Source organism: Haliaeetus albicilla, chromosome 8, assembly GCF_947461875.1.
Source record: "Haliaeetus albicilla chromosome 8, bHalAlb1.1, whole genome shotgun sequence".
In the NCBI taxonomy this organism is placed as follows: domain Eukaryota; kingdom Metazoa; phylum Chordata; class Aves; order Accipitriformes; family Accipitridae; genus Haliaeetus; species Haliaeetus albicilla.
Genome location: NC_091490.1, coordinates 41,034,495 through 41,058,560, shown reverse-complemented (window position 1 = coordinate 41,058,560; position 24,066 = coordinate 41,034,495). Strand labels below are relative to the sequence as shown.

Below are 24,066 nucleotides of genomic sequence, written 5' to 3'. Positions count from 1 at the left end.
CGCACGGGGCCTCTGCCTGCCCTGGACCCGCAGGAACGCGGTTTTGGATCTGGCCAAGAGAGTTTCAACCCTTCCCATGCCACCACCCCGCTTCCTTCATGGTCACCCGCTCCCATCTGGGGACATCGGTGCTGGAGGAGATGATGGCACTGATCCCCTACCATCCCCAGCTCTGCCAACCTACCCCCCAGCCCCCAGCACCTGTGTCCCTGTGCCCACCCTTGTCACCCCAGAAACGAACTGTCCCATTGATGTGAGTATAAATACTTTATTGCTGCTGTGCTGGGGTGCATGGGGCAGCAGGGGGGCTGGCACAGGCCCCCCAGGGCTGGGTGGGTGTGGGGGTGTGTGTGGCAGTGACAGGGTGCTGCCTGGAGAAGCAAAGGGGCACAGAAGGTGCTATCACGGGCCTGGCCCCCCAGCCGTGTCACTGGCTGCGCCACTGAACCCTGCGGCACTGCCATGGTGGCAGGGGCTCATCTGCGCTGCTCCTGCAGCCGCTGCATCTTCAGGATCTGGCACAGGAGTCTCTGCACGTCCTCATCCATGTGGCCCTGGGGTGAAGGGGACATTGGTGGGGACGTCAGAGGGGACATCAGGGAGTCTCTGTGCGTGGCCCATGCACCCACGGGTTGGCACCCTTGCTGCCTCCCACGTGCATACGGGCACTGACGTGTGGCTGGCTAGTGCCCCGGTGTCCCCAGTTCGCCCACGGCCACATCCCCATCTCACCTGCACCGCATAGAGCAGGTGGCTCCGGTACAGCGTCACCACCTTGCTGTGCTGCATTTCTGTCTCCTGCAAGAGAGCGAGTGGGTTTGAGCACAGGGCCGGGGGCTTGTGGAAGCCCAGAACCCACCAGGTGACGGCCACAAGACCCCCCGCTACCCACCGCCAGCTTCTCCTCCAGCGCACGGATCCTGGCCTGGAGCGCAGCAGTGTTGGGGGGTGACTGTGATGGTCCCCGGGACTCGGGGAGGGCGTTCAGGGCTTCCTTCAGCCTGAAGACCTCCTTAGAGAGCTCAGTGATCTGCACAGCGCACAGAGGTTATAGAGAGGGAGGGACCCCTCAGCCCCAACTCCCCTGGGGTCCACGCATGGCTGTGCCCACTGCCACCCACCCCTGGGGTGGCCCCTGCGCCCAGGCAGGGGCAGAGCTGGGGCTTTCCCACCCCACCCCTTCTGTCCCTGGTTTCAGTCTCAGCTTGGGGAGGAAAAAAGGGGAACAGCCGGGAGAGCGGCAAGTCCGCACGTGGGGCTGCGCATGTGTCCTTGTTCGCTCTTATGTGTGTAAGGGTGCACGTATGTGCAGGCGCGTGCAAGTGTGTGCCAGCATGCGCACTCGTGCGTGCACATGCATGTCCACGTATGCACGGATATGCATGTGTGCATGTACATGTCTGCACACATCTGTGTGCACACACGTGTGCACATTTGCGAGCGCATCTCCCCTGCGAGCCGGCCAGCTCAGCTTACCCGAGCAGCACCCGGGCCACCCGTTTCCCCTCCCAGGAGCTCCTCACTAAATCCCGACACCTCTTCCCTGTCCCCTACCTTCCTGTCCCTGTCCCTGACCAGCCGTGCCGAGTCCTCAGCGTGGCCGTGGAGCTCCTGCATCCGCCGCGCCTCATCCTGCGCCTCTGCCAGCTGCTTCTGCGCGGCGGCCAGGCGCTCCTCTGCCGCCTGCCGCTCGCTCTTCATGAAGAGGGCCTGCCGCTGCACCCGAAACACCTCCTCGCACGTCTTCTCGTGCCGCCGCGAGAGCTCGTCCAGCCGCTGGGCCAGCGCCGCCGCCTCGGCCCGCAGTCCCGCCTGCGCCGCCTCGTGCTCTCCCCGCGGCACCGCCGCCGCCAGTTCGGCCTCCAGCCGGGCAGCCTCGCGCCCCTTGGCCTCCGCCGCCGCCTCCAGCCGGGCCGCCCGCTCCCGCAGCGCCTGCGCCTGCTCCTCCAGCGCCGCCGTGGCCCGGGCGTGCTCCTCCCGCGGCACCCGGCCTTCCGCCTCCGCTTGCGCCTGCCGCAGCCGCGCCAGGGCCTCCTCGTGCTCCCGACGCCCCACCGGCCGGGCGGCCAGCTGCTCCCGCAGGGTGCCCAGCTCGGCTTCCCTGCGACCCAGCGTCTCCCGCAGCTGCCCCAGCTGGGCCGTCACCTCCTCGTGTTGCTGCACTAGCTCCGCCACCCGTCGCTCCAGTACCCCCGGCTCCGGCTCCGGGCCGCCGGCCGCCCGCCAGTCCCGCGTCTTGGCCTCCAGCTCCCGCCGCAGGGCCTCCGCCTCCGCCTCTGCCCGGCCGCAGCGCTCCAGCAAGGCCTCCTTCTCCCTCGATGCCTCCTCCAGGGAGGCTCCCAGGGAGGCCGTCGCCTCCGCGGCCTCCGCGCCGGCGTCCAAACGTGCCTGCAGCTCCTTCACCCGCTGCTCCCGCTCCTCCAGCGCCGCCTGCATCTGCCGCAGGGCTGCCCGGGCCTCCGCCAGCTCAGCGCTGGCCTCCCGCTTGGCCACCGAGGAGGAGGTCTGCATGTGAGGCACCTGCAGCTCGCCCAGCGCTGCCTTGCACTCGCCCCAGGTCCAGGCTGGCTCCTCGGCAAGCCGCTGCGCCATGCTTCCCTCCCCGATTTGCTCCGGGGTTTGCTCCGAGGCACCGGTCTGCCTCTCCGGCTGCCCACCGGCCTCGTCCCTTGTATCCAAGCGCTGTGCCCGCAACTGCTCCAGCTCACGTTGGAGGGCATTGTAGAGGCTGGCAGGCACGAAGTCCCCTGGGGTGGATGGGTTGCTTTCGTCCCGCTCGTAGTTCTCCAGCACCTGCCAAGGAGATGGTGAAGCCACCAGGGGCCAGAGGCAGGGAGGGACAGACTGACAGACGGACACTTGCCTGTATTTTCTCCCTCAGCTCCTTGTTCTGCACGGTGAGGGACTGCACCTGCCCCTGCAGCGTGGCCAGCAGCTCCTCGGCCGAGGGGCTCAGTGTCTTCTTGGAGAGCAGCAGCTCTGCCCCTGCAGGGCACAGGGACTCCGGTGCCATGCCCACCCATGCCCCCATTCCCCGCTGCAGGGTGCCACCTCCCCGAGGGCTGCCCAGCCCCATGGGGATCTCAGGAGGCCGGCAGGGACCTACCTGGGAACTCAAGCGGGTCTCCCTCCTCATCCTGCAGTGTCTCGATGTCATAGCTCGTGTTCTCCTTCTCATTCTGGGGGTGCAGAGTGGTGGTCAGCCCCCACGCACCCCAGCCCCTGGCACTGCCAGCTGCTACCTGCACCTACCTCCAGTGAGGACAAGCGGCTCCGCAGAGCCTCCACCTCCTTGCCCAGCTGCTCCTTCTCACCATCCCGCGCCGCCAGCCGCTCCTCTAGCTCCTGGATCTGTGCGGCAGGACACAGACACAGGGTCCCCTTTGCTCCCACCAGAGTCCCAATAGCATCCCCAAGCACCAGGACCCCTCAAGAGAGCTGAGGGCACCCATGACCTCTTCGCTGGCCTCACCTGCTTCTCCATGGAGCGCAAGGAGCCCTCGTCCAGCTCTGCCCGCTAGCAGGACACAAAGAGAAAACAGGGAGGGATAAATGCTGTCCCCATCCCTCCTGCCTGCTCTGCTCCCGAGGGACATGGTGGCATCTCCCCAGCGACCCTGCGGCTCACTGGTACCTCCCGTCTCTGCTTCTCCTGCTGCTCCAAGCCCCGGATCTTTTGCAAGAACTGGGCCCGCTCCTGCCGCAGCCGCACAATCTCCTCGTAGGCATCCCGGTCCTCCTGCAGATGAGCAGCTGCCAAGCCTCAGTGCCAGGCACTGCCAGCCCCCTCTGCGCTGTCGGCGCCCTCCTGCTCATCCTCACCAGGGGGGCTGCGGCAGGCTGAGCCCAGCCAGGCTCAGCGGCAGCTCTCCAGGCACTACGTGCCCCCATGGGCGAGCCACACTCCAGGGTGTGCAGGGTGCTTTTTGACACCAGAGAGAGAAGGAAAGGCTCTGGCAGGGCATGGACCCCCCAATGCCAGCACAGCCCCCCAGGTGAGGGGTGTTTTGGGCCCACAGGGTGGATAGACAGGGGCTCATAGCCTCTGCCCTGCCAACAGCACATGCTTGGGGCCTGGGGTGCTGCATGCACCCCAGGAGTGGGGATGAAGCCTCCACTGCAGCTCAGGCCAGCCCGTGAGCGTCACCTCCACTGAAGGGGCAGGCAAAGCTGGAGAAGTTTGCCTGAGCCGGCCATAGTTTGGCTACCCTGTGCCTGCCAAGCTGGGTGCGGACATGGAGCTAAGGGGGACCCCTCTCTCACCTGGCTGGGGGTGCCCAGGGGAGGCAGAGGGGCTTTCCTCTTCCTTGGGGTGCTGCTCTTCTCCCTGACGGATAACTGGCTGGGCGAAGACGTCTGCAGAGACACCAGGGTAGAGAGGACATCACATATAAAGTGGCTTTCCTCCTTCCTGACCCATCGCCACCTTGGAGAGCCCCAGGGCTCCTGGGGACCCCCCACCCCAGGGGCTGAGACCAGGCCAGCCCTGATGAGAGGTGGGCAGACAGGCAGGCCCTTACCTGGGACGTCTGCTCGGTTGATTCCTCTTCTGTGGGGCAGAGCAGGAAGAAAGAGAAATTTGGAAGGTTTAGGGGATTGTAGGGGTGGGCACAGCAGGCAGAGCCCATGTGGGTGCAGGGGCACCCCTGCATGTGCTCATACGGGCGTGGGCACTCAAGGGGCACAAACACACACACACATGCCCAGGGGCCACATGTGCATATAAGGGACACACGCAGACAGACAAATATGGGGATATACATGGATGTGTAATCACAGGGGCGCACACCCATGTGCGGACACGGGGAGGCACATGCACACAGGCAGGCACACACAGACATGTACAAACACACTGGCTGATACACACATGCACTTATTCCCCCATGCTTGCAAACACGTGTGAACATGTACACGCAAGCATGTGCACACAGTGAGACAGGCAACGAAGGCTCAGCACCACCTCCCAGCCCTCGGCCGGCAACAGCATGGGCAAAGGCACCCCCAGCGCATGGGAAAAGGGGACATATGCCCCCACCCCTTGCTCAGCCTCTTCCAGCCATGGGTTAGAGACAGCTCTGCCCCAAAGCACCCTGCAGGGTGAAAACACCCTCGTGGGTCCATCCCCTGTAGACAAGGAGCACCAGGGTAGCACGGCTGCCTTACCGCTGGCCCAGGACTGGCGTGGAGCAGCTTCTTGCAGGAAGTGCTGGATAAGAGCATTGCCCGTGGCCAGGCTGTAGTGCGTGGCATCGTGACCTGTGGAGTCCACCACAGCCACCCGGGCACCAGCGTTGACGAGCACCTCCACTGTCTCCACGCTGCCATTCTCGCAGGCCAGCATCAAGGCTGTCCTGAGCAGAGCAGTGAGAGCAGAGGTGAGGGGGCCCATTTCCTCTGTCTTGCCATCCACCCCCAGTCCCCCCCAGTGCAGACTCACCTCCCCTGCAAGTCCCGGCTGTTGACAGCTGCGCCGCGGTGCAGCAGGTACCGGCACAGCTCTGAGTGGCTCATCTTGGCAGCAAGGATCAGCGGCGTGGAGCCATCCTGGGCAAGGTCAGGTTGGGTGAGGATGTGCAGACGAGGCTCAGATTTCCCCATGGGGCACCCTGCTCCTGTTATCTCCCAGATTTCCACATCCCACTTCATGGTGTGTTTTCACCCCAGGAACCCAAGGTACTGCCAGCTGCTGCATTCCACCCCAGAAGCTGCTGCATTTCAGAGGCAGCCCCAGCCCAGTCCCTTGCTGCACTGCGCAGCATGGCAGGGTGAGGAGCAGAGGGATCTCACCTTGTCCTTGATGTTCAAGGGAGCCTTGAAATCACAGAGGATCTCCGAGCACGAGATGCAGCCACTGACCGCTGGGGAGAAGGACAGAGGCTGAGCACTCTGCCTCCCACGGGGACATGAGCAGGACGGGGCTGGCACTGTCCCCACTCACCTGCATGGTGCAGCGCTGTTCGGCCGCTGCCGTCAGCCACGTCCACAGGGCAGGAGGCCTGAGGGAGAGAGCCTGGGTTACAGGAGGACAGGGGACGGACAGACAGACAGACTGCTCAAGCGGATGTGGCTCCTTGGCATGGTGGAGGGATGGGTGGGTGCCGGGCAGCACCACACAGTGCCAGGAACCACCATGCCAATCACCACCACTGGTGACGGAAGGGAGTTCAAGGACAGAGAGGACACCTCACTGGCACAGCACCCTCCCTCCCTTGCAGCACTGTCCTCCCAGCCCCAGTACCTGCAACAGCTTGCTGACGCACTGCGGGTGGCCATGCTTGGATGCCAGATGCAGGGCAGTGTAACCTGGGGAGAGGGACAGATAGACAGGTCAGAGAACAGACAATGGATCTGTGGCTGGGTGACAGACAGACAGATGGGCACACAGGAGGATCTGCTGGACTGGGGCTGAATAGGAAGGGGACATCCCCAGGAGCACCATCAGTCAGTGCTTGAGTCCCCATAGGAAGCTGGGACAATTTACAGCCACCACAGGTATGGCCATCACCTCTGTCCCCTCAGCCTCAACTGCTGGCAGGGTGGGAACAACTAGGGAGCACTAGTGGCCCTGGGTGGTCCACGGCGTTAGCCAGGGGCGCATGGCGGCCATGCCCTCACCTGAGCTATCCTTGGTCATGGCATCCACACCGTGAGCCAGCATGGCTTCAAGGCAGTCCACATTCCCCCGCATGGCGGCCAGGTGGAACCTGCAGCAAGACCATGGGCTGTTGGACTCATGTCCCTGGCCTCCAGCCTTGTCCCCAGCCCTGTGTCCCCGGTGTCCCAGGGACGTGGGTCAGCACTTACGCGGATTTGCCTTCTGAGTCCAGCTTGGTGGGGACCAGGCCCTTGCGGACGAGGAGAGATGTTACCCTCCCGGCATCATTGTAATCCACAGCTTGCAGGAGCTTCTCATCATTCTTGGTCCAGTCCTGGCTCTGCAATGAAGGCAAGAGGAGGCTGTGATGGGTGGGCTGTCCCCAGGGAGAGGTGCTGGGCTGGGCTCAGGTGCCTGTCCTCATCGCTACCCCTGCTGTCTTCCACCCATCCCTATCCCTTGGGTGGCCATCTCTGGGCAAACCCCTTTCCTGGGTGCTGTGGTGCCTGGCCCCCAGGTATGGAGGGTTTAGCTGGGACAGCTGCCTGGGGTGAGGATCCTCTTCAGCCCCCACCCAGTTTGCAGCTCACAGACCAGGAGATCTACAGAACTGCCCCAGTTTAGCTGTGGATGAGCCAGGCTGTGACTGGCTAGGATTTGGGAACAAGCTGATACTGCCTGGTTGCCCCTACCCCAGGGTTTGACCCCAATGCTAAACACAGCCAGCACCCATGAGGTGCCTGAGCCCCATCCCTGCCCAGGTGTCCCCACTGATCCTGTTCACAGCCCTGCTTTGCTCCCCACCAAGGAAGGGACCAAGCCAGGGCGAGCATTGTTGGCAGTGAGCAGGTCCCCTGGGATGGCTCCAGCCTCCCTGGGATATATGGGGCACAATGCTGTCCCCAGCCCTGTGCAGGATTGGGGCTGGGTGAGGACTTGCTGATCCAGTGGTCCCACACATCCCCATCCCAAGGGAGCGACGCACAGCGGGACAGGACCAGCACGGAAAGCCCTGGGTTCACCCCGCAGCCTGTGACGACAAACCGGAGCTCTCTGCGGCCGCGGCAGCAGGAAATGGATGTCACCTTTCGGGAGCTGCTTGCATCCTGCCCCTCGCCAGCCTGGTGCCCAGTGCCAGGCACAGGACCTGTGCCAGTGTGCCCGCCTGGTGCCCCTGCAAGACCCTTCAGCCCTGTGGGGCCAGCAGACCCCATCCAGGGGCAGGGAATAAACCAGTTTCTCAGGGTTATTGGGCAAACTGGGAGGGTGGTGCCCGTCCCCCCCCCACACCCTTGTCATGCAAGGACAAAGCACGTTGGAGAGGACGCAGCCGAGCCCCGGGATGGGTATGGGGATGGAGGGCGGCCAGGTGGGGTGGAGGTGACACGGCTTACCCCGGAGGACGAGACCAAAGGGGACCGGAGATGGAGGACAGGGACGTACCGCGAAGGAGGCAGCAGCACAGAGGCAGATCTGCTTCATGGTGTTGAGGAGGAGGCGGCGGGCAGCCATGCATCCCTTGCCCCCCGCCTGGGCGAGGGCAGGCTGGGGCTCCAGGCCGTGGACCCCAGACCCCAGCTCGGTCCAGCATTGCTGCCCGGGCGGGGGCCGGGTCCTGCCGCAGTGGGAGCCAGGATCCGCCTCCCTCCATCCCTCCGTCCCTCCTTCTTTCCCTCCTTCCCTCCCTCCTCAGCATCCAGAGCTTCAGGCATCTCCGCATCCCTGCCACAGAGCAGGTACCAAGGTCCCAGTCAGGGAGCAGCACCCAGGCTGGTCCCAGTTAAAGTGTGAGGGGTTGGGGTGGGGGGCAGCTTTCCCACCCCAAGGTGAGGCAGCAATGCACCCCCAAACAAAGGGGATGAGCATCCTCCTGCCACCAAGATCCTACTCCCCAAAGAGGGGGATGTGGGACCCCCTGCCCTGGGGCCAAAGGAGGGGCAGCACCCCCTGCCTGCATCTCGGGGGCTTGGCAAACTCCCCTCAAGGAGGGAACCCCAAAATGGAAAGCATCCCCAGGCAGCTGTCCTGGAAGAGCCCTGGGGGCAGCAGGACAGCAGGAGCCTCTCACCGCTCCACACTCACAGAAGCGTCCAGGGCAGTGTGGGGAAACTGAGGCACAGAGCACCCTGAGCAGGGCAGGTCCACAGGCTCCACGTGAGGGACTTCAACCTGTGACCACGTGTCCCCAGCGCACATGTCCACTCGGTGCTGCCATAGGCACTGGGGACAGCACTGTCACCCTCTGCCCCGTGTGGAGGATGGCGAGAGCCTGTGGCCCCATGCCAGGCTGGTGCTGAATAATTGAGGAGCATCAACATGCTGGTTCCACTGGTTGTGACAGCTGGAAAGCTGGCAGCCTTCCTCAAGAAGGGGACAGCGCAGGGACCTGGGACCTGCTTCCCTCTCCCTGCTGCTGCCTTTTTTCCTGTGTTCTGCCCCGTTCCCAACAATGGCCTTGGGAGCACACTTGGGTACACCGGGAGCTCAATCCCACCGACCAGGGTGCCAGTGACAACCTCCATGGGGCTGCCGTCTCCATGGTGAGCAGCCAGCCCATGTCCCGGGGCAGGTTGCCATGTCCCTGTGAAATTGGGGACATCCCAGGGCAGATCCCCGTGTCCCCATGGACATTCCAGGGCAGGTCCCTGTCTCCCTGTGAAACTTGGGTCATCCCAGGGCAGGTCCCCATGTCCCCATGGACATCCCCGGGCAAGTCCCCACGTCCCCAGGTCCCTGGGGACGGCACTCACGTCTGCTTTCTTGAACTTGGCCTTCAGGCTCTTCATGACGGCTCCAGCCTCAACCCTGTGGCATCCAGATGGGGGACGGCCGTGCTCAAGGGTCTCTCTCCCACCGATATCGGCTCAGCCACCCCCAGACCCGCTGCTCCCAGAGTCCCGTCCTCGCCTGCCGTCTCCCCACCAGCCTCGGCACCCGGAGAGGCGGGGGATCAGACGCGAGGGAGTTGGGTTACGGCCTGGCTGCGGCTGCGGTTACAGCTGGCAGCACCGGGCCATCCGGGGGGGGGGGACGGGGACGACAAGCCCCGCTTAGGGTAGGGGGGGTGTCTCCTTGCACCCCTGAAATGCCCAGGCACAGGGAGGCGAGGGGACATGGCACAGCAGGACCAGGCACAGAGAGGTGAGGGGACATGGCACAGCAGGGCCAGGCCCCGAGGGCGAGCTGGGGGGTCTGAGGGCAGCAAGGTCAGGCCCCTTGGCCCTCTCAGGAGTCTGGGGCTGCAGGTGGTGAGGGGCATGGCTGGACCCGACCCCTGCCCTTCCCCGGCACCCATGCCCTTGCTAGCACCCGCTGCCCTGCTTCTCCTCCCCCCTACCCCTTCTCACAGCCCTGGAAGCCGCGGGGGAGAACAGCCCAGGCCTGACAAGATGAGGACACCCCCCTCCTCGCCCTGCCCTCCTTCTTGCCCGTCACAAAGATGGCGGCGGCGGCGCCCCCCCCCCCCCCCCCAAGGCGTGCCCGCGCATGCGCGTCGTCCCCCCGCGGCCTCCCTACGCGCTTCCGCCCGGCCGCGACGCTGGCAACAATGCGCGCTCGGGCGGCCGGGGCGGGTCATGGCGGTGAATTACGCGGCCGGGCTCTCGCCCTACTCGGACAAGGGCAAGTGCGGCCTCCCCGAGGTGAGCGCGGCGCGGTGGGGCCTGCTCCGGCCTGGCGGGTTGCCGTGGCAACCGGGGCCTCGGCCCCGCGGGTGTCTCCCGAGGGGAACCCAGTACCGGGGACCCCTTTGTGTCCTGCCAGGCCCACCCCACGGCTCCCCCCGTGTCCCCCCCAGGCTCACCCCACGGCTCCCCCCGTGTCCCTCCAGGCTCACCCCACGGCTCCCTCCGTGTCCCCCCCAGGCTCACCCCACGGCTCCCTCCGTGTCCCCCTCCGGCTCACCCCACGGCTCCCTCCGTGTGTCCTCCAGGCCCACCCCACAGCTCCCTCTGTGTCCCCCCCCAGCCCCATGGCTCCCTCCTTGTTGTCGTTGTCCTCCAGGCCCAGCACTCTCCCCCTGTTTTGTGCCCCCCCCCAAGAGGGTCTCCCAGCTATATGGGGACCCTTTGTATTCCCCAGGGGGGATCCCCAGGGGGTGAGTGGGTATCCCAGCCCCATGCCCCCAGCGCTACCCGGGAAGCTTAAAACAGGTTTTGGGGTGAGGGGACAGGGACACGCAGGGGCCTGTCCCAAGCCTGGGGGGCGGTGAGGGGACAGGGACACCCAGGGGCCTGTCCGCAGTCCCTGTCCCGAAGGTGACCGGGCTGGAGAAGCATCTCACCGAAATGAAATCCTGCGCCCGTGCCAGAAAGCCAGGTGGGGACACGGTCCCGTCCAGCCACAGCGTCCCCCACCTCCATGGCTTTCCGTGCAGTTCGCCGTCCCTCGGCCCTGTCCTGTCCGCAGAGCCGGTGGCTGTGCTGGTGACAGCTAGAGTTGAGCACACGTGGGGTGGCACAGGGTTTGTTCCTGTCCTCCCGCTGCCTGGCAGCGCCCTGGAGCCCAGCCACTTCTTGGGGTATCAGCTGCCTGTCAGGGAGAGCAATAAATACACTTGTCTGCATTAGGTGTTTTAAGCCCTTACCCTGCATGGAGATGGCTTATGCAATGCTGTTTCTCTCTGATTAAATGCTTTTGCCATTAAGGAATGCAAAATCTTTCCTTTTGTGGATAAGAAAGAATTGTGGTTTACTGGGCCTTTTGCCAGGAGGTGTGTAGGATCTATCCCTGCATCTCTCCATTCCCGTGGTGGTTTGTCTCTTCTGCTCAGATTTTTGACCCGCCGGAGGAACTGGAGAGGAAGGTGCGGGAGCTGGCAGACTTGATCAGGAGTTCCTCCAATGTAGTGTTTCACACGGGGGCTGGAATCAGCACCGCCTCAGGGATTCCTGACTTCAGGTAAGGGTGTTGGGCAGCAGGCGGGGGGTTGGGAGGATGGCACCTCCTCTGAGTCCATCTCACATCTTGTAAAGGTCTGGACTGTGCTTCCTGCTAGCCAGCCAGTCCTACTCCATCCCTCCTGTCTGGTCCTGGATCCAGCTGAAAATACCCTTTCCCTCTTGCACACCCGTTTGACGTTAAGCCATATGCACAGAAGCCCTACGGGTGCTCCACTTGCATCAACGACAAAAATCGCTGGTGACCATGACCTTCATGTAGCAGTGCCTTGCTCATCCTCCCTTAATAGGGCTTGTGGCGCATTTACAACTGTCCTCTTAGAGCCTGAGCTCTCAATTCTCACTCTTTCTGTCCCCATTGCTGCAGGGGGCCCAATGGTGTCTGGACTATGGAAGAGAAGGGGCTCTCCCCCAAATTTGACACCACCTTTGAGAATGCCAGGCCCTCCAAGACTCACATGGCGCTGCTGGGGCTGCAGAGAGTTGGCATCCTGAAATTCCTGGTCAGCCAGAACGTGGACGGCCTTCACGTGCGTTCAGGATTCCCACGGTACTGCCTCTCCCGCCCTGTCTCCAGGTTCCTCATGCCTTTCCCAGCCGCTGCCACGTGGCTGTTCTTGCTGCCTGATTAGCGTGGCCTCACGTGCAAGCGTTTGGTGCTGGGGCTTGATTTCTGTCTGCCCACTGATAGGGGGAGCGGAAACTGGGATGTGCTGGTGTGGGAAGGGGTACGTAAACCAGCTTGAATTTAGAGAAGAGAGGTTATGGTAATAATTGAGAGGGTGATGAAATGAAGTCAGCCTCAGTTGATGCTCTCTAGAAGTACACCCAGAAGCCTTTTGTTCACAAGAGAAATGAACAGGTCGCGGTGTTGGGCTGTTGCATGTTACCACCCATCAGCTGAGTGGCTGTAGCTGCACTGCGTGGCTGCCTGGGGGCTTGTTGTGGTTTAACCCCACCTGGCAACTAAACACCACGCAGCTGCTCACTCAATTCCCCCCCACCCAGTGGGATGGAGGAGAGAATCGGGGGGAAAAAAAGTAAAACTTGTGGGCTGAGACAAGAACAGTTTAATAGGACAGAAAGGAAGAAAATAGTAATTATAATAAAAATAATAAAATTAAAATAATAATAATAATAATAAAAGGATTGGAACATACAAAACAAGTGATGCACAATGCAATTGCTCACCACTCGCTGACAGGTGCCCAGTTAGTTTCCGAGCAGTGATCCTTCCCAGGCTGACTCCCTCCAGTTTATATACTGGGCATGACATCGCATGGTATGGAATACCCCTTTGGCCAGTTTGGGTCAGCTGTCCTGGCTGTGTCCCCTCCCAACTTCTTGTGCCCCTCCAGCCTTCTTGCTGGCTGGGCATGAGAAGCTGAAAAATCCTTGGCTTGGTATAAATATTACTTAGCAACAACTGAAAACATCAGTGTGTTATCAACATTCTTCTCATACAGAATCCAATACATAGCACTATACCAGCTACTAGAAAGAAAATTAACTCTACCCCAGCTAAAACCAGAACAGGGCTCACGGCCCAGGGAGTGAGACATCAGCTTCAAGTAGGGCACGTGCTCCTGGGAACTGGGCTGAGAGCTGTGCTCAGGCTATGTGGTCCTTTCCACTGCCTCTGTACCTGTCCAGAGGGGTGAAGGGACAAGAGGGAGAACAAGAGCACCTGAAACTGCTCCTGCTGCTCGCAGAAATGCATGTTGCCTTCTTTTACCAGCATTGCTAGAGCTGTCTCAGAGCACTGGATCTTGTGCTATTTTACAGTTTGCTTAAATTGAATTTCTTGAGAGAAAATAGAGGCCGTGCTGCCCCAGTGATGAAACCATGCTTGGGCCCAAGATAGCCTTAAAAAGTATTTTGCCTCTCAATAAATTTGCAAAACTACAAGGGCAGCGAGACAGAGAGTCCCACAGTTGGAACTGGTCTGACTTACTGGCTGTGGTCTCTGATTTCCTTGCCCCCTGCGATGAGGCCAGGGATCCTGCATAGCTGTGTTCCCTCGGTGGGGAACTGCAATGTGTGGGAGCCGGGAGTGCAAGATCCCCACTCCCTGCGTGGGTGGGGACTGAAGTACATTTAGCAGCGCAGTGGCTGTTTCAGAGATGTCCTCAAAGGAACCTGCCTTTCCATTAGCACTTGCGGCAACAGGCTCTTTTGCCTTCAGGGAACTTCAGCCTGTTATAAAACCCATTTCCAGCCCTTAAGACCAGCGAGTGATGTCTTGTGAGGCAAACTGCTTGGAGCTGCCTGGAAAGGAAAGGGGAAAGCAGCTGAATTCGAGTAAGAAAGTGAAATGAAGGAGTTGGAATGAGAATGAGGAGCATGAATGGGACCTTGGAGAAGATGTGTCTCACAAATGTCTTCAGCCGTCACTGGCTGAGCAGAGAGCTGCCTCCAGGGGGTATTTTCTATTATTAAAAGCCCTGAGTCCTGGTTCCTGCTCCTGGCACCACGTTTGCCTTTTTAAACTAAACAACCATGGGAAAAAGAATAGGAAATAATGACCAGAACTCAGCTGTGCTCCCTGCAGCCTAGTGCCACTGGCTCCTGCTCTGGTTTAGCACAGCATTTCCGCCCAAGCGAAGCATGTGCTTAAGTAAGTGCCGCTGAACTGGGGCCAAAATGGGGGAAATCAAGTCAGTCCTGTCTCCATCCACCCTGGAGGAGGTTCCCAGTCACCATGGGGCTTGTAGAAACATAGGGAGAGTGTGGCCTTGTTTTCCTCTAGCTTCTGCACTTCGAGGCTGCTGCTGGGCTCGAGGGGAGTTTTACTCAAAACAAGTGGCAAAGGGCTGGAACTGTGCAAGGGCAGAGAGAACCAGTAAGTGCTGAGAAAAGCAAAGAGCCTGGTTACTACCGGGCGCAGAGATTTGAGGCTGAATCAAAACAGGGACTAGAATTGGTGCTGCAAATGGAAATATTTAAAATTTAAAAGCCAGGACATGCCATCCCTCCCCTTAGTCCCAATTGTGGTGGCCATAGCATAGTGCTTTCATGATGGTGATGAAACGGTGGCACGGAAGATCTCTCGCCAGGATCTGAACATGTCCCCTGGGTCTCCCCTGCCCCACGAGAGGCACAGCTCTGTCCCAACTCCGTCTGAACAGTATTTCTTGCGTTAAGAACAGTATTTCTTGTGTTAAATCCACAAAGCAGTGCTCAGTGTGCCCTAGTTTTGCCAGCGCCTGCTTGCCCTGCATGTGATGGACACGTTTGGCACAGGGAAGTCCCAGCACTCTGTGGCCGGACCAACACTCTTCTCTGCTGGACCAACTGCCTCCCGGCAGCAAGGCCAGGTCATTTTGTGGCACCCAGTGCCCCCAGAGCCTGCCAGACTCTGGTGCCATCAGAGCAATACAGCCATATTTGTCTATAACTAATATAATTCCCCTCAGTGCTGACCCTGTGCTGGTGCACTGTCCCCAGGCCATGGCAGAGGGTCCCTGCCACCCCACATCACCTGGCAGATCTGATCCGGCAGAGCTGGAAAGTGGGGAAGACCTTGAGGTGCAGGGGGGTGAGGAGGGGGGTTTGGGGCAGCTTTCCCTGTTGCCCCAGGGCTCTCCACCCCTCCCCATCTCACCTCTGTCTTTTCTCCCACAGGGACAAATTGGCTGAGCTCCATGGGAACATGTTTGTGGAAGAGTGCGTGAAATGTGGCAAGTACGTGAGCCCTGAGCCTGGGGAGAGTGTCAGCAGGGTGGGGGTTTTGTTGCTGTCCCCGGGGAACGATGGAGGCCCTGCACATGCTGTGGGTCTGTCTACCTGGCAGGTCTGTAGCGCAGTGTGTGTGGGGTCATGGACAGATCTGTCTGTCTGAATCCTAAACCCTGTCAAATGGTGGGAAAGGAACATTTTGGGAATTCTTTGTTGCCTGGGAGGCCCTCAGCAAATCCTGCTCCTCGTGGCAAGGCGGATGTGCCAGCAGGGCTGCCTGCAGCGGGGTCTGTGCCTGCCAGCTGGAGAGAGGAGAGGAGGTTGCTACAAGCTGGGTTTTCCATCCTGGTTTGTGGCAGACCTCTGGGGCTGTTGGTCAGAGCTGCTGTCAGCAGCACCTGGTTAGAGACGCAGGCAGAGATCGATGAAGGACTGAGGTGCTCCAGTCAATTGCTTGTGGCTCTGAGCCATCACCTCCTTCCTCCAGTGCAGGGTCTGTGGCGTAAGGTGTGCCATATTGGGGCGGGGAGGGGGCATTTCACAGCAGGTGCCACCTCCCTGCGTGTTTGGCCCTGAATGGCACCGTCTCTCTTGCAGGCAGTATGTGCGGGACACAGTCGTGGGCAGCATGGGGCTGAAGCCAACGGGCAGGTTGTGCAGCGTCACCAAAGCCCGCGGGCTGCGGGCCTGCAGGTATGTCTGCTGGGATGCTGGATGGGGGCTCCCGAGGGGACGTCGGGTGGCAGGGACCTGTTCATCCAAGCGAGCGGCTCTCGTGCGCAGACTTGGCTTTGCAGGCCTGGGCCGACAGTCCCTCCAGCTCAGGTGAAGAAGCAGAGGGTGTAGGGGAGATTTCCAAGGGCCCAGATAGGACCCATGTCTCCAAGGACTCCTAGCCTCCTCGGGGGGTTCTCCCCATGCCAATACTCAGAGCATATCCCAGTGCTGGAGAATGCCCTGCTGTGGGATGGCAGCTCTAGAGAGCCCCTTCCTCTCCAGCAGGATACGGCCACTGCACTGCCCTGGTGCTTCTTGCCTTCAGTAGGGAAGCATAGACAGTGTTTCCAGCTCTGCGGCTGGAGGTACCCTGAGGTGATCTGGCATCAAAACACGCTCCACATGCCCTTTGTGCTTCCTCACCCCAGCTCACTGGGCCCAGCCCAGCTGCTTTTCTCATCCAGGCTGGCTGCAGAGCCGGCACAGCAGAGCCGGGGGCTCTGGGCTGTGGGGCAGAGCTCTGCTGGCTCAGCTCTGATGTTGGGTAGTGAAAGGCACATCCCAGCTCTGAACTGGGACAGCAAAACAGCTGGGGCTTTGGTGGCGTTGCAGCACCAGCCACAAAGTTCCTCATGCAGGTGAATTCCGTGCCTTCCCTTGCCTGCCAGTGAGTCCACTCGGCTTGTCTGGGCTCTCTCTGTCCCTTCGCAGTGCTGGGCCAGGGAGGGTGGGACAGAATCTGGGTTGCTGTCCCCTCTCCCAGGGCAGCTCTGCTGCCTGTTCCTGCCTGGCAGGGGGAAACCATGGTCCCTGTGTGTGTTTTCTAGAGGGAAGTTAAGAGACACCATTCTGGACTGGGAAGATTCTCTGCCTGACCGTGACCTCACTCTGGCGGACGAAGCCTGCAGGTACTGCACTTGGGCTCTTCACACCGTGGCAGCCACTGAAGCCTGCGGCTTGCGGTGCTCCGGGAGGCTGCCCAGGCTCCCCGTCCTCTGCCCGCACCACAGCGGCCCTTGGGCTGACCCTGCCTGGCTTTGTTCATGGTGTTTTTGTGCCTTGCAGCCCTGAGGCTGTACCCACAGCACAGCAACGCCCAGCCCTCTCACCAGAAAGTGGCCGAGAGGAAACCACTGCAAATTCTGGCCACAGCTTTGCTTCCCAGCTGGGAAGCTTGTAGAGTCCACACTGGAGCAGGGGAGGAGAAGCAGCCTGAAAACAGCCACGGCTTTTTCTCTGTCCTGGATGTTTTGTCTCTTCCCTGCAGGAAAGCTGATCTCTCCGTCACTCTGGGGACCTCTCTGCAGATCAAACCCAGTGGCAACCTCCCGCTGATCACGAAGAAGAGAGGAGGGAAGCTGGTCATAGTCAACCTACAAGCAACCAAACACGTGAGTGAGAGCGTCCTCACTGCTCTGCACTCAGAGCAATTTGCTCTGCGTTGCTTCTCTCCCCTCGCGTCACTTGTTTCAGCCCCGTCACAGGTCAGGTCAGTCCCTGCACATCGTCCCTTCCCAGGCGGCCAGATAGAAGAGTGGCCTCGTGTAGCAAGCAAACAGGCTGGGCTTCCCTTGTTGGAGGGTTTAAACCTGCAACTCCCGATAAGCACCTAGAAATGGAAGGTAAATCTTAAGAACGGAATAAAAACTCAGCCCAAAGCCTGATGTATTCTCGGGTGAATTATAGTCCGGTGAAATAACCACACACATGTAACCCATGCCACGGGGCAGAGGAGTTCGGTTCATGTTCAGCCCTGGGTTTGGTGCTCTAATTGTCCAAAGTCCTTGAAATAACCAGAGCTGGGGGGGTTCTGGGATGTCATTAGAGCTCCCTTGTCCCTGTCCCACTCTGTCCTGGGCTCCCTAGTCTGGCTCTGCATCCATGTCCCCATCTCTGGGCTGTGTTTCGAGGTGTGACTGCCTGCCCGCAGCCTGATAGAGCCCTGTCAGCCCGCGGCATAGCCGGGGAGCGGTGCCAGACGGGGTCAGCTTGTGTTCCGCCGGGGATGATGTCTCAGGGACGGGAGCCGTGGAGCCTGCGTGCAGCTGAGCCATCACCCAGGCCTTGTCCCTACGCGCTCCCTGGGAGGCGACGTTTGTCCCTGCACACGCCGTTTGTCCCCTAACGCTGTGCTTGCCCTCACTTGTCCTAGGACAGACAGGCCGACCTGCGCATCCACGCCTACGTCGATGATGTCATGACGAAGCTGATGAAGCACTTGGGGCTGGAGGTCCCAGAGTGGACAGGGCCGGTGGTGGTGGAAAGCGCTGAGCTCACCAAGCCCGAACAGCTCTTCAAATTTGACCCCAGGGCTCGCGGGGTGCTGAAGGAGGAGCCCCTCTCCCAGCACAACGGCACGGGTGGGCTGTGCCCTGACCTTGGGACCACACTGGTGGAGCGCCGTGACAGTCTGAAGCAGGACTGTCCCAGCCCGGACATGGGGCCAACGGCGGTGAAGAAGATGAAGGTGGAGCCTCTCCTCACCTGACCCAGAATGTTCCCTGTCTGTCTAGACACTCGTCTGTGCCGCTTTTCCTACCGACTTTTTTTTATACCCTTAAACATTGTCCCTTTTTTTATGTAAGTATTAAATACACTCGAATTGTGTGTCGGCGCAGCTGCACCCACCGGCCCGGGAGGGTGTTGCCTGCTTGAAACGGACCGAGCATCTAATTCCCTCTCTGCGAGGAGATGGTTGTGGGGTCCAGCAGACCTCGGAGGGGTAGAGGGATGAGGATGCTCGGTGCTGGGGCGGTGACACAAGGGGATCACTGGGGCAGCCGATGCCATCTCACAGGAAGCTGGGGCTGGGCAGTGGTTGGGTTGAGCTGCTGCGATCTTCTGGCTGAGATCTGCCCGCAGAGGCGGTCCTGTGCGTGCTGGTGATCTGGGGGATGTCGCTGGGTTGTGGAAGGGAAGGGGACTGGTGCCGGCCGAATCCTGGCCTGGCGCAGGGCTGGGAGCTGTGGGATGGTGCCCCGGTGCCGCTGCCTTCCCCTCTGCCTCTTGCTGTGCCCACTGCTCCCAGGGCAGCCCTAGGCTGGGTCTGGCCACGTGTCCCAGCTCTGTTGGACCGTGTTGCCTCAAGGCAGCTGGGTTTGAGGCATCCCTGGCCCAAGGGTCCTTGAAGCCTGGATCACCCCATATTAAACTAAAGCAAGTGAATTTTTTCCAAAATACCTTGTATTTAGAGATGAAAATAAAGCTTAAAAAAAAACCAAACCCAAACCAAAACCAACCAGTTGCAACATCAATAGCCAACCAGCCCAGGGCCCCTCCAGTTTGCTTGTCCCCATCCTCAGCGACCCTGTGTCCCTTCCACAACTCCTGCTGCACCCGGGGGACAGGAGCAGCCCCTTCCCTCCCAGTAAGGCCAATGGGAACCGGTCTCAACTTCCCAGTTCACAGATACAAGCAAAGCCAAGCGGGTCCAGCATCTGCCCTTGCCTGGAAGCAGATCCTAGAGGGGTCACCCCGAGGGCTTATCCCATAGGGGATGAGGTGCTGAGCCACCCCATCGCATCCCCCGTGGTCCCTGGGTGCTGCTTAAAGCTCCTCAGCCGGCTCCAGCACCGTGGGCCTGCTGTGGCCAGCCTCGGTCCAGGCCAGCGATGCCAGGCCACCGTGCGGTGTGGTGCCATCCCCTGAAATGCTGTCAGCTTGATCCCCATCCCTGCTGCTCAGCCCTTCTGAGGCAAGCAGCTGTGTGCCGTTATGGGGGGAGACTTTGTCCAGGTGTGGGGTGAATGTGCGGCCACCAAAGGCTTCGTGCAGGGTCTCGGGGGCTTCACCCAGGTGCTCTGGCCACAGCGGCTCTGGGGGCTTCTCATCCCCAGCTTGGGGCTGTGTGTAAGCCACGCGGGAGGCAGCTGCGTTGTGCAGGGACCTGGAGAAAACTGAGTGCGAAGGAGGGTCAGGGCCCACTCCAGTGCCCTGAGCTCCTGGCACAGCCCCGGCGCAGCACTCACCTCGCACAGGTCTGAAGTCGCCGTCTGCCTCGGCCTTGCTGGGGGCAAAGGGGCTGATGGAGGGGAAAACGATGAGCGCGAAAGACAGGAGCAGGACCTGGGGGCAGAGGGGGGGACGTCACTGTGCACAGTGGTGGAGGGGGACCAGGTTCTACAACACAGCTCCCAGGGAGAGGGCTGGTGGCAGAACCAGGACTGCATCCCTCCATCCCTCCCAGTGCATGTGCCCCTGCCAGCGTGCCTCCATCCATCCCTTCCTCTATCCATCCATCTGTCCTCACATGCCTCCATCCCTTCTTCCATCCATCCAACCTTGGAGCATCTATCCCTCTGCCTCAGCACTCGTCCATCCCTCTGTCCATCCTTCCATCCATATCTGCATGGGTCTGAGCGTCCCTCCCTCCCTCCCTCCAAGCAAGGAGGCCGTGGGGGGGTTGGGGGCTCCACACACCGCGATGCAGGTTCCCGTCTGCGCTGCCTTGTTGCTTGACTGTACCACGAGGGCTTGAAGTTTCTTCAGCTGCTCCAGGAGGGACCTGGGGACAGGGAGAGCCCATTAGCACCTCCAAGCCCCTCCTGCCCCTAATAGGTCTGGCTGGGGCAGGCAGGGGGAGTCCCAGCCCCATCCTACCCCCCCATTGTCCGCATCCTGCCCCAGGGAACACCTACGAGTTCTGCTTCTCCAGGTGCAAGACTTTCCTCTGCAGCTCCTGGTTCTGGGCCGTGCACGCTGACATCCTGGGGGACAGGGAGAGGAGGATGAGGTTGGGGGGGACAGCTGGGGGGGCTGGCAAGGAGCAGCATGCCCATCACCGGCCAGCCGGATGCCCCCAGGGTGCCTGGGGTGGGGGGTGTGTGCCAGCCCCCGGGGGCTGGTGTGTGGCCATGCCCAGAGCAGGGGTTTGGGGTCCGTACCGGCTCTCCAGCCCGTCAATATACTCCTTCTTCTTCTTGCGGCTCTCCTGAGCTGACTGCTTGTTCCTGATCTTCCGCCGGATCTTCTTCAGCACCCGCTCCTCATACTGGGGGAGACAGGGGTGGGGGGTCAGGGCCGCCAGGGCTGGGACCCCCCCCCACTCCGCACCCTTCCCAGGCGTGGTGGCACCCACCTTGGTGAGGGGCAGCTGCGTGGGCAGGGACACCCCCTCCTTCGCCAGCAGCTTCTTCTCATCCTCGGTCAGCACCAGCTCCTGGAACTGCCCCTGGCTCTGCCTCAGCAGGGAGCCGGGCACCTGCGGCTGCTGCGGGGCCACAGATGGGTGATGGCCCTGGGTGGCTGGGTCACCCCACGCCTGACCCCAGGGACCACGGTGCGGGGATGAGGATGGGCTCGTGGTCCAGGAAGGGACAGGGAGGGGGCCATGGTGTGGGAAAGGGGACAAGTGTGGGGATGGGGAGGGGATCATGGTCCAGGAAGGGACAAAGCTGGGGACGAGGAGGGATGGGGACACAAGGGCAGGGACTCACGGCATCAGAGCTGCCTGAGAGCAGCAGGTCCTTGACGGTGAGGGTGCAGGATGCGGGCGGGGAGACCACAGGCAGGTCCTGGCTCTCCTCCAGGAAGAAGCCGGGGTGCCACATGTCTGGGTGAGGGGAGAGCGGAAGCTGTCAGCAGTCCTGTGTCCCCCAGTGTCCCCAGTGCAGGACCCTCACCCCTGCCATGGCCCCAGAGCTATGGTGACTTGCTGCCACCTACCAGTCCAGTGGACCCAGACTCTGTCCCCGCAAACTGTCCCTCTGGTCCTGCCCCAGCCCCCCTGAACACCCTGTGCTGGTAAGTGTTTGCACTCAGCACCCCCAGCCTCCCCAAACATCCCTCCTCTTCCAGTCTCTCCCACCAACACCAGCCTGCCCAGTTCATGCCAGTTTCCAAGCTCTCCCCACTACCCCTGGCTCCCCCCCAGTCCTCCAGACCTCCCAGTTCTCCCCAGTCTGCCCAGTTGCATGCAGTCCCCCCCAGCTCCCCTAATTTCCTCACTATCCCCAAGAGACCCCAGGTCCCCTGTCCCGCTCAGGTCCCCAATGTCCCCAGTCCCCCCCAGTCCCTCCAGTGCCCCCAGCCTGGTCCTTTGCCCAGTCTCTTCCCCATGGCTCACCCAGATCGATGGAGACCTCGGGGTGCAGGGCCCCAGTCCCCCCTGGGAGGGACAGAGCCCGACAGGGGTTGGTGTAGGGGTACAGGACCTCACTGGGACCCCCATCACAGCATCTGGGGGGGCTGTCGAGCTGGTCAGAGGGGGGGTCCTCGGAGACCCCACTGTCGCTGGCAGCTGGGGACCAGCTGGGTGAGTCCGACGCTGAGTCCCCAGAGCCCAGGATGGAGCTGAGGAAGTCCTCGCTGTCCTGGGCATGCTGCAGGAACACGGCACCTGTCACCCTGGGGTGCCCATCACCCTGGGGTGCCCACAGGAGCTGCCCATGCTGCAAGGTGGTCCCAGCTTCAGGGCAAGGCATGGGGATGGGGCTCTCCTGCCAGACCCAGGGATGAGGTGGGGATTGGCCCCCCCAGCCCAGGGGACTCACCCCGTCCTCGTGCCAAGTGCCTGGCGGCGTCCCCAACTCCACACTGCGGAGGATCCCATCCTGGCGGTCAAAGAGGAGGTCCAGCAGGTCGAGGCTGTCCATGCCAGAGGCCATGGCTGCAAGGTGGCAGAGTCAGGTCCCTAACCCAGTCCCCGTGATTGCCCCCCTCTGCCTCCCCCCCAAGCTACACAGCCCCAGGGACACCCCAAATCGTGGGGTGGGCATGGGGTTGGTGAGAGGGAGCAGGGAGCATGTTTGGGCATGGGCGCATGTGTGTGGGACCATGGGGAGGTGTATCTACACGCATGCGCACATATATGACAGTGCGTGTGACCATGTGGATGTGTGCAGGGCTGGATGTGCACGTGGCCATACTGGCACATGCGTGTGCAGAGCTGTGTGTCTGTGCAATCACACGACCACACAATGTGCATGTGTGTGCCCACACAGACATGGCTGTGTGAACACATGCACACGCATGTGCCGGCACCTGTATGTGAGCACATCTGGCAAAGTCCTATGTGCATGTGTGTGGGAGGGAGAGCATGGGCATGCAGGGGCTCAGGGGGAGCCGCCCCCGCCCCCTTCCAGCAGCTGAAACTCCCAAATGCTCTATTTTTTCCCCCAAGAGAACTGCACAGCCAAGGGCTCCCCACAGGCACCCAGCTGCCCCAGCCCCACCGTGCCCCCCAAGTGCAGGAGCAGGATGAGTGCTCAGACCCGAGGGCTGGGTCAGCTCCCCCATCCAGCCCTGTCCCATGTGTATGACCACTCAGGAAGATCAGGTTAATCATTTTGGGTGGCAAGTGGAGGGGGAGGAGACTGCTGCCACCGGCCAGCCCCAAGGAGGGGACTCAGCCCCGCTCTGCCACTGCCACCTCAGGCACTGCTTGAGACCCCAGACTCGGAGAAAACCAACAGGCCAATTGACCAGTTGCCCAACCGGCCGATCAGCCAACTGACAACCCAACTAACTGACCAGCTGACCAACCAGTTGACCAACTGACTAACTGGATGACCAGCCAAATCAATGAACCAATCAAGAAACAGACCAAATGGTCAACCTGTTGGCCAAGTGACCAACTGATTGACTGACCAACTAACCAACCCACTGACCAACTGACTGACCAGTCAACTGTCTGATTGATTGATCAACCAACCCACCACCCAACCACTCAACCCACCACCCAACTACCCAACCCACTCCACCCAACCCATCACCTAACAGTCCTTCCCAACCTATTAAGCACTGACTCAAGTGTCCTTCAAGCCAGGTTTGGGGACGGTTGTCATTACCAGGAAGTTTGGCTGGCCAATCCAGGCAAGGGGCTTTATTGCACCCTGTCCTTCATCCTCAGTCCTTCCAGTGAGCCCTGATAGCCCCATGGGACCAGCAGGTAGAGGGACCCCATTGAGCGCCGGCAGCCAGGACATACCTGTGTGAGATCCCATTCCCACGGATCCGTGCTGTCTTCTCAACCCCCTCAGTGTGCGGAAGAGCGGGGTGGACACCGAGCCCAGCCACCTCCTCCTCTGTGGTGTCCTGACCCAAGTGGCAAAGTTTAAACTCCAACTGCACAGAAATAATGTCCCAGATTGCAAAATCTCCTCACCCTGATTGGGGATGGCAGTGAGCAATGGCAGGGCTGCCCTGGGGCCGGACCCGCTGCGCTCCGTAATTCATTAG

The 24,066-nt window shown here is 61.1% G+C and overlaps 3 protein-coding genes across 7 annotated transcripts; 1 reads left to right on the top strand and 2 right to left on the bottom strand.

Moving 5' to 3' along the window:
* Positions 1-248: 248 nt before the first annotated feature.
* ANKRD24 (ankyrin repeat domain 24) lies at positions 249-9,630 on the bottom strand. 4 transcript variants are annotated; one of them, XM_069790219.1, is made up of 19 exons: positions 9,346-9,630; positions 6,805-6,935; positions 6,616-6,704; positions 6,239-6,303; positions 5,939-5,996; positions 5,788-5,858; positions 5,438-5,544; positions 5,164-5,351; positions 4,521-4,549; positions 4,264-4,356; positions 3,629-3,739; positions 3,473-3,517; positions 3,253-3,351; positions 3,107-3,179; positions 2,864-2,985; positions 1,555-2,793; positions 893-1,030; positions 733-798; positions 249-554 (listed from the first exon to the last, which is right to left on the bottom strand). In XM_069790219.1, exons 1-19 carry the CDS (start codon positions 9,379-9,381, stop codon positions 477-479), a joined length of 2,838 nt encoding a protein of 945 aa, XP_069646320.1. In that variant the 5' UTR covers positions 9,382-9,630; the 3' UTR covers positions 249-476. The 4 variants fall into 4 exon arrangements, with proteins under 4 accessions (XP_069646320.1, XP_069646316.1, XP_069646317.1 ...); XM_069790215.1 differs by having other exon boundaries at positions 3,635-3,739; positions 9,346-9,396; XM_069790216.1 differs by lacking the exon at positions 9,346-9,630 and adding an exon at positions 8,039-9,323.
* Positions 9,631-10,098: 468 nt separating this feature from the next.
* SIRT6 (sirtuin 6) lies at positions 10,099-18,549 on the top strand. The gene is made up of 8 exons (XM_069790222.1): positions 10,099-10,236; positions 11,367-11,494; positions 11,861-12,043; positions 15,118-15,177; positions 15,769-15,864; positions 16,716-16,796; positions 17,156-17,279; positions 18,041-18,549. The coding sequence occupies exons 1-8, from the start codon at positions 10,171-10,173 to the stop codon at positions 18,374-18,376; spliced, it is 1,074 nt and encodes a 357-aa protein (XP_069646323.1). The 5' UTR covers positions 10,099-10,170; the 3' UTR covers positions 18,377-18,549.
* A 319-nt stretch (positions 18,550-18,868) lies between these two features.
* On the bottom strand, positions 18,869-24,043 carry CREB3L3 (cAMP responsive element binding protein 3 like 3). 2 transcript variants are annotated; one of them, XM_069790221.1, is made up of 10 exons: positions 23,816-24,043; positions 22,380-22,495; positions 21,953-22,208; positions 21,324-21,439; positions 20,966-21,097; positions 20,772-20,878; positions 20,526-20,594; positions 20,308-20,392; positions 19,857-19,953; positions 18,869-19,784 (listed from the first exon to the last, which is right to left on the bottom strand). In XM_069790221.1, exons 1-10 carry the CDS (start codon positions 23,829-23,831, stop codon positions 19,435-19,437), a joined length of 1,344 nt encoding a protein of 447 aa, XP_069646322.1. In that variant the 5' UTR covers positions 23,832-24,043; the 3' UTR covers positions 18,869-19,434. The 2 variants fall into 2 exon arrangements, with proteins under 2 accessions (XP_069646322.1, XP_069646321.1); XM_069790220.1 differs by having other exon boundaries at positions 20,966-21,094; positions 23,816-23,926.
* Between the last annotated feature and the right edge of the window lie 23 nt (positions 24,044-24,066).

Bases quoted from the DNA above. Each gene is read 5' to 3' on its own strand.
- ANKRD24 (XM_069790216.1), bottom strand. From the start codon at position 8,107: ATGGCTGCCCGCCGCCTCCTCCTCAACACCATGAAGCAGATCTGCCTC. The intron at 5,859-5,938 runs GTGAGTGGGGAC...CCTTCTCCCCAG, and splicing joins AACAGCGCTGCACCATGCAG to CGGTCAGTGGCTGCATCTCG. The intron at 4,357-4,520 runs GTAAGGGCCTGC...GTGTCTCTGCAG, and splicing joins CAACCGAGCAGACGTCCCAG to ACGTCTTCGCCCAGCCAGTT.
- SIRT6 (XM_069790222.1), top strand. From the start codon at position 10,171: ATGGCGGTGAATTACGCGGCCGGGCTCTCGCCCTACTCGGACAAGGGC. The intron at 10,237-11,366 runs GTGAGCGCGGCG...TCTTCTGCTCAG, and splicing joins GCAAGTGCGGCCTCCCCGAG to ATTTTTGACCCGCCGGAGGA. The intron at 12,044-15,117 runs GTACTGCCTCTC...TTTCTCCCACAG, and splicing joins GTGCGTTCAGGATTCCCACG to GGACAAATTGGCTGAGCTCC.
- CREB3L3 (XM_069790221.1), bottom strand. The intron at 20,879-20,965 runs GTGGGTGCCACC...TGTCTCCCCCAG, and splicing joins CGCAGCTGCCCCTCACCAAG to TATGAGGAGCGGGTGCTGAA. The intron at 19,954-20,307 runs GTGTGTGGAGCC...CTCTGCCCCCAG, and splicing joins AGACGGGAACCTGCATCGCG to GTCCTGCTCCTGTCTTTCGC.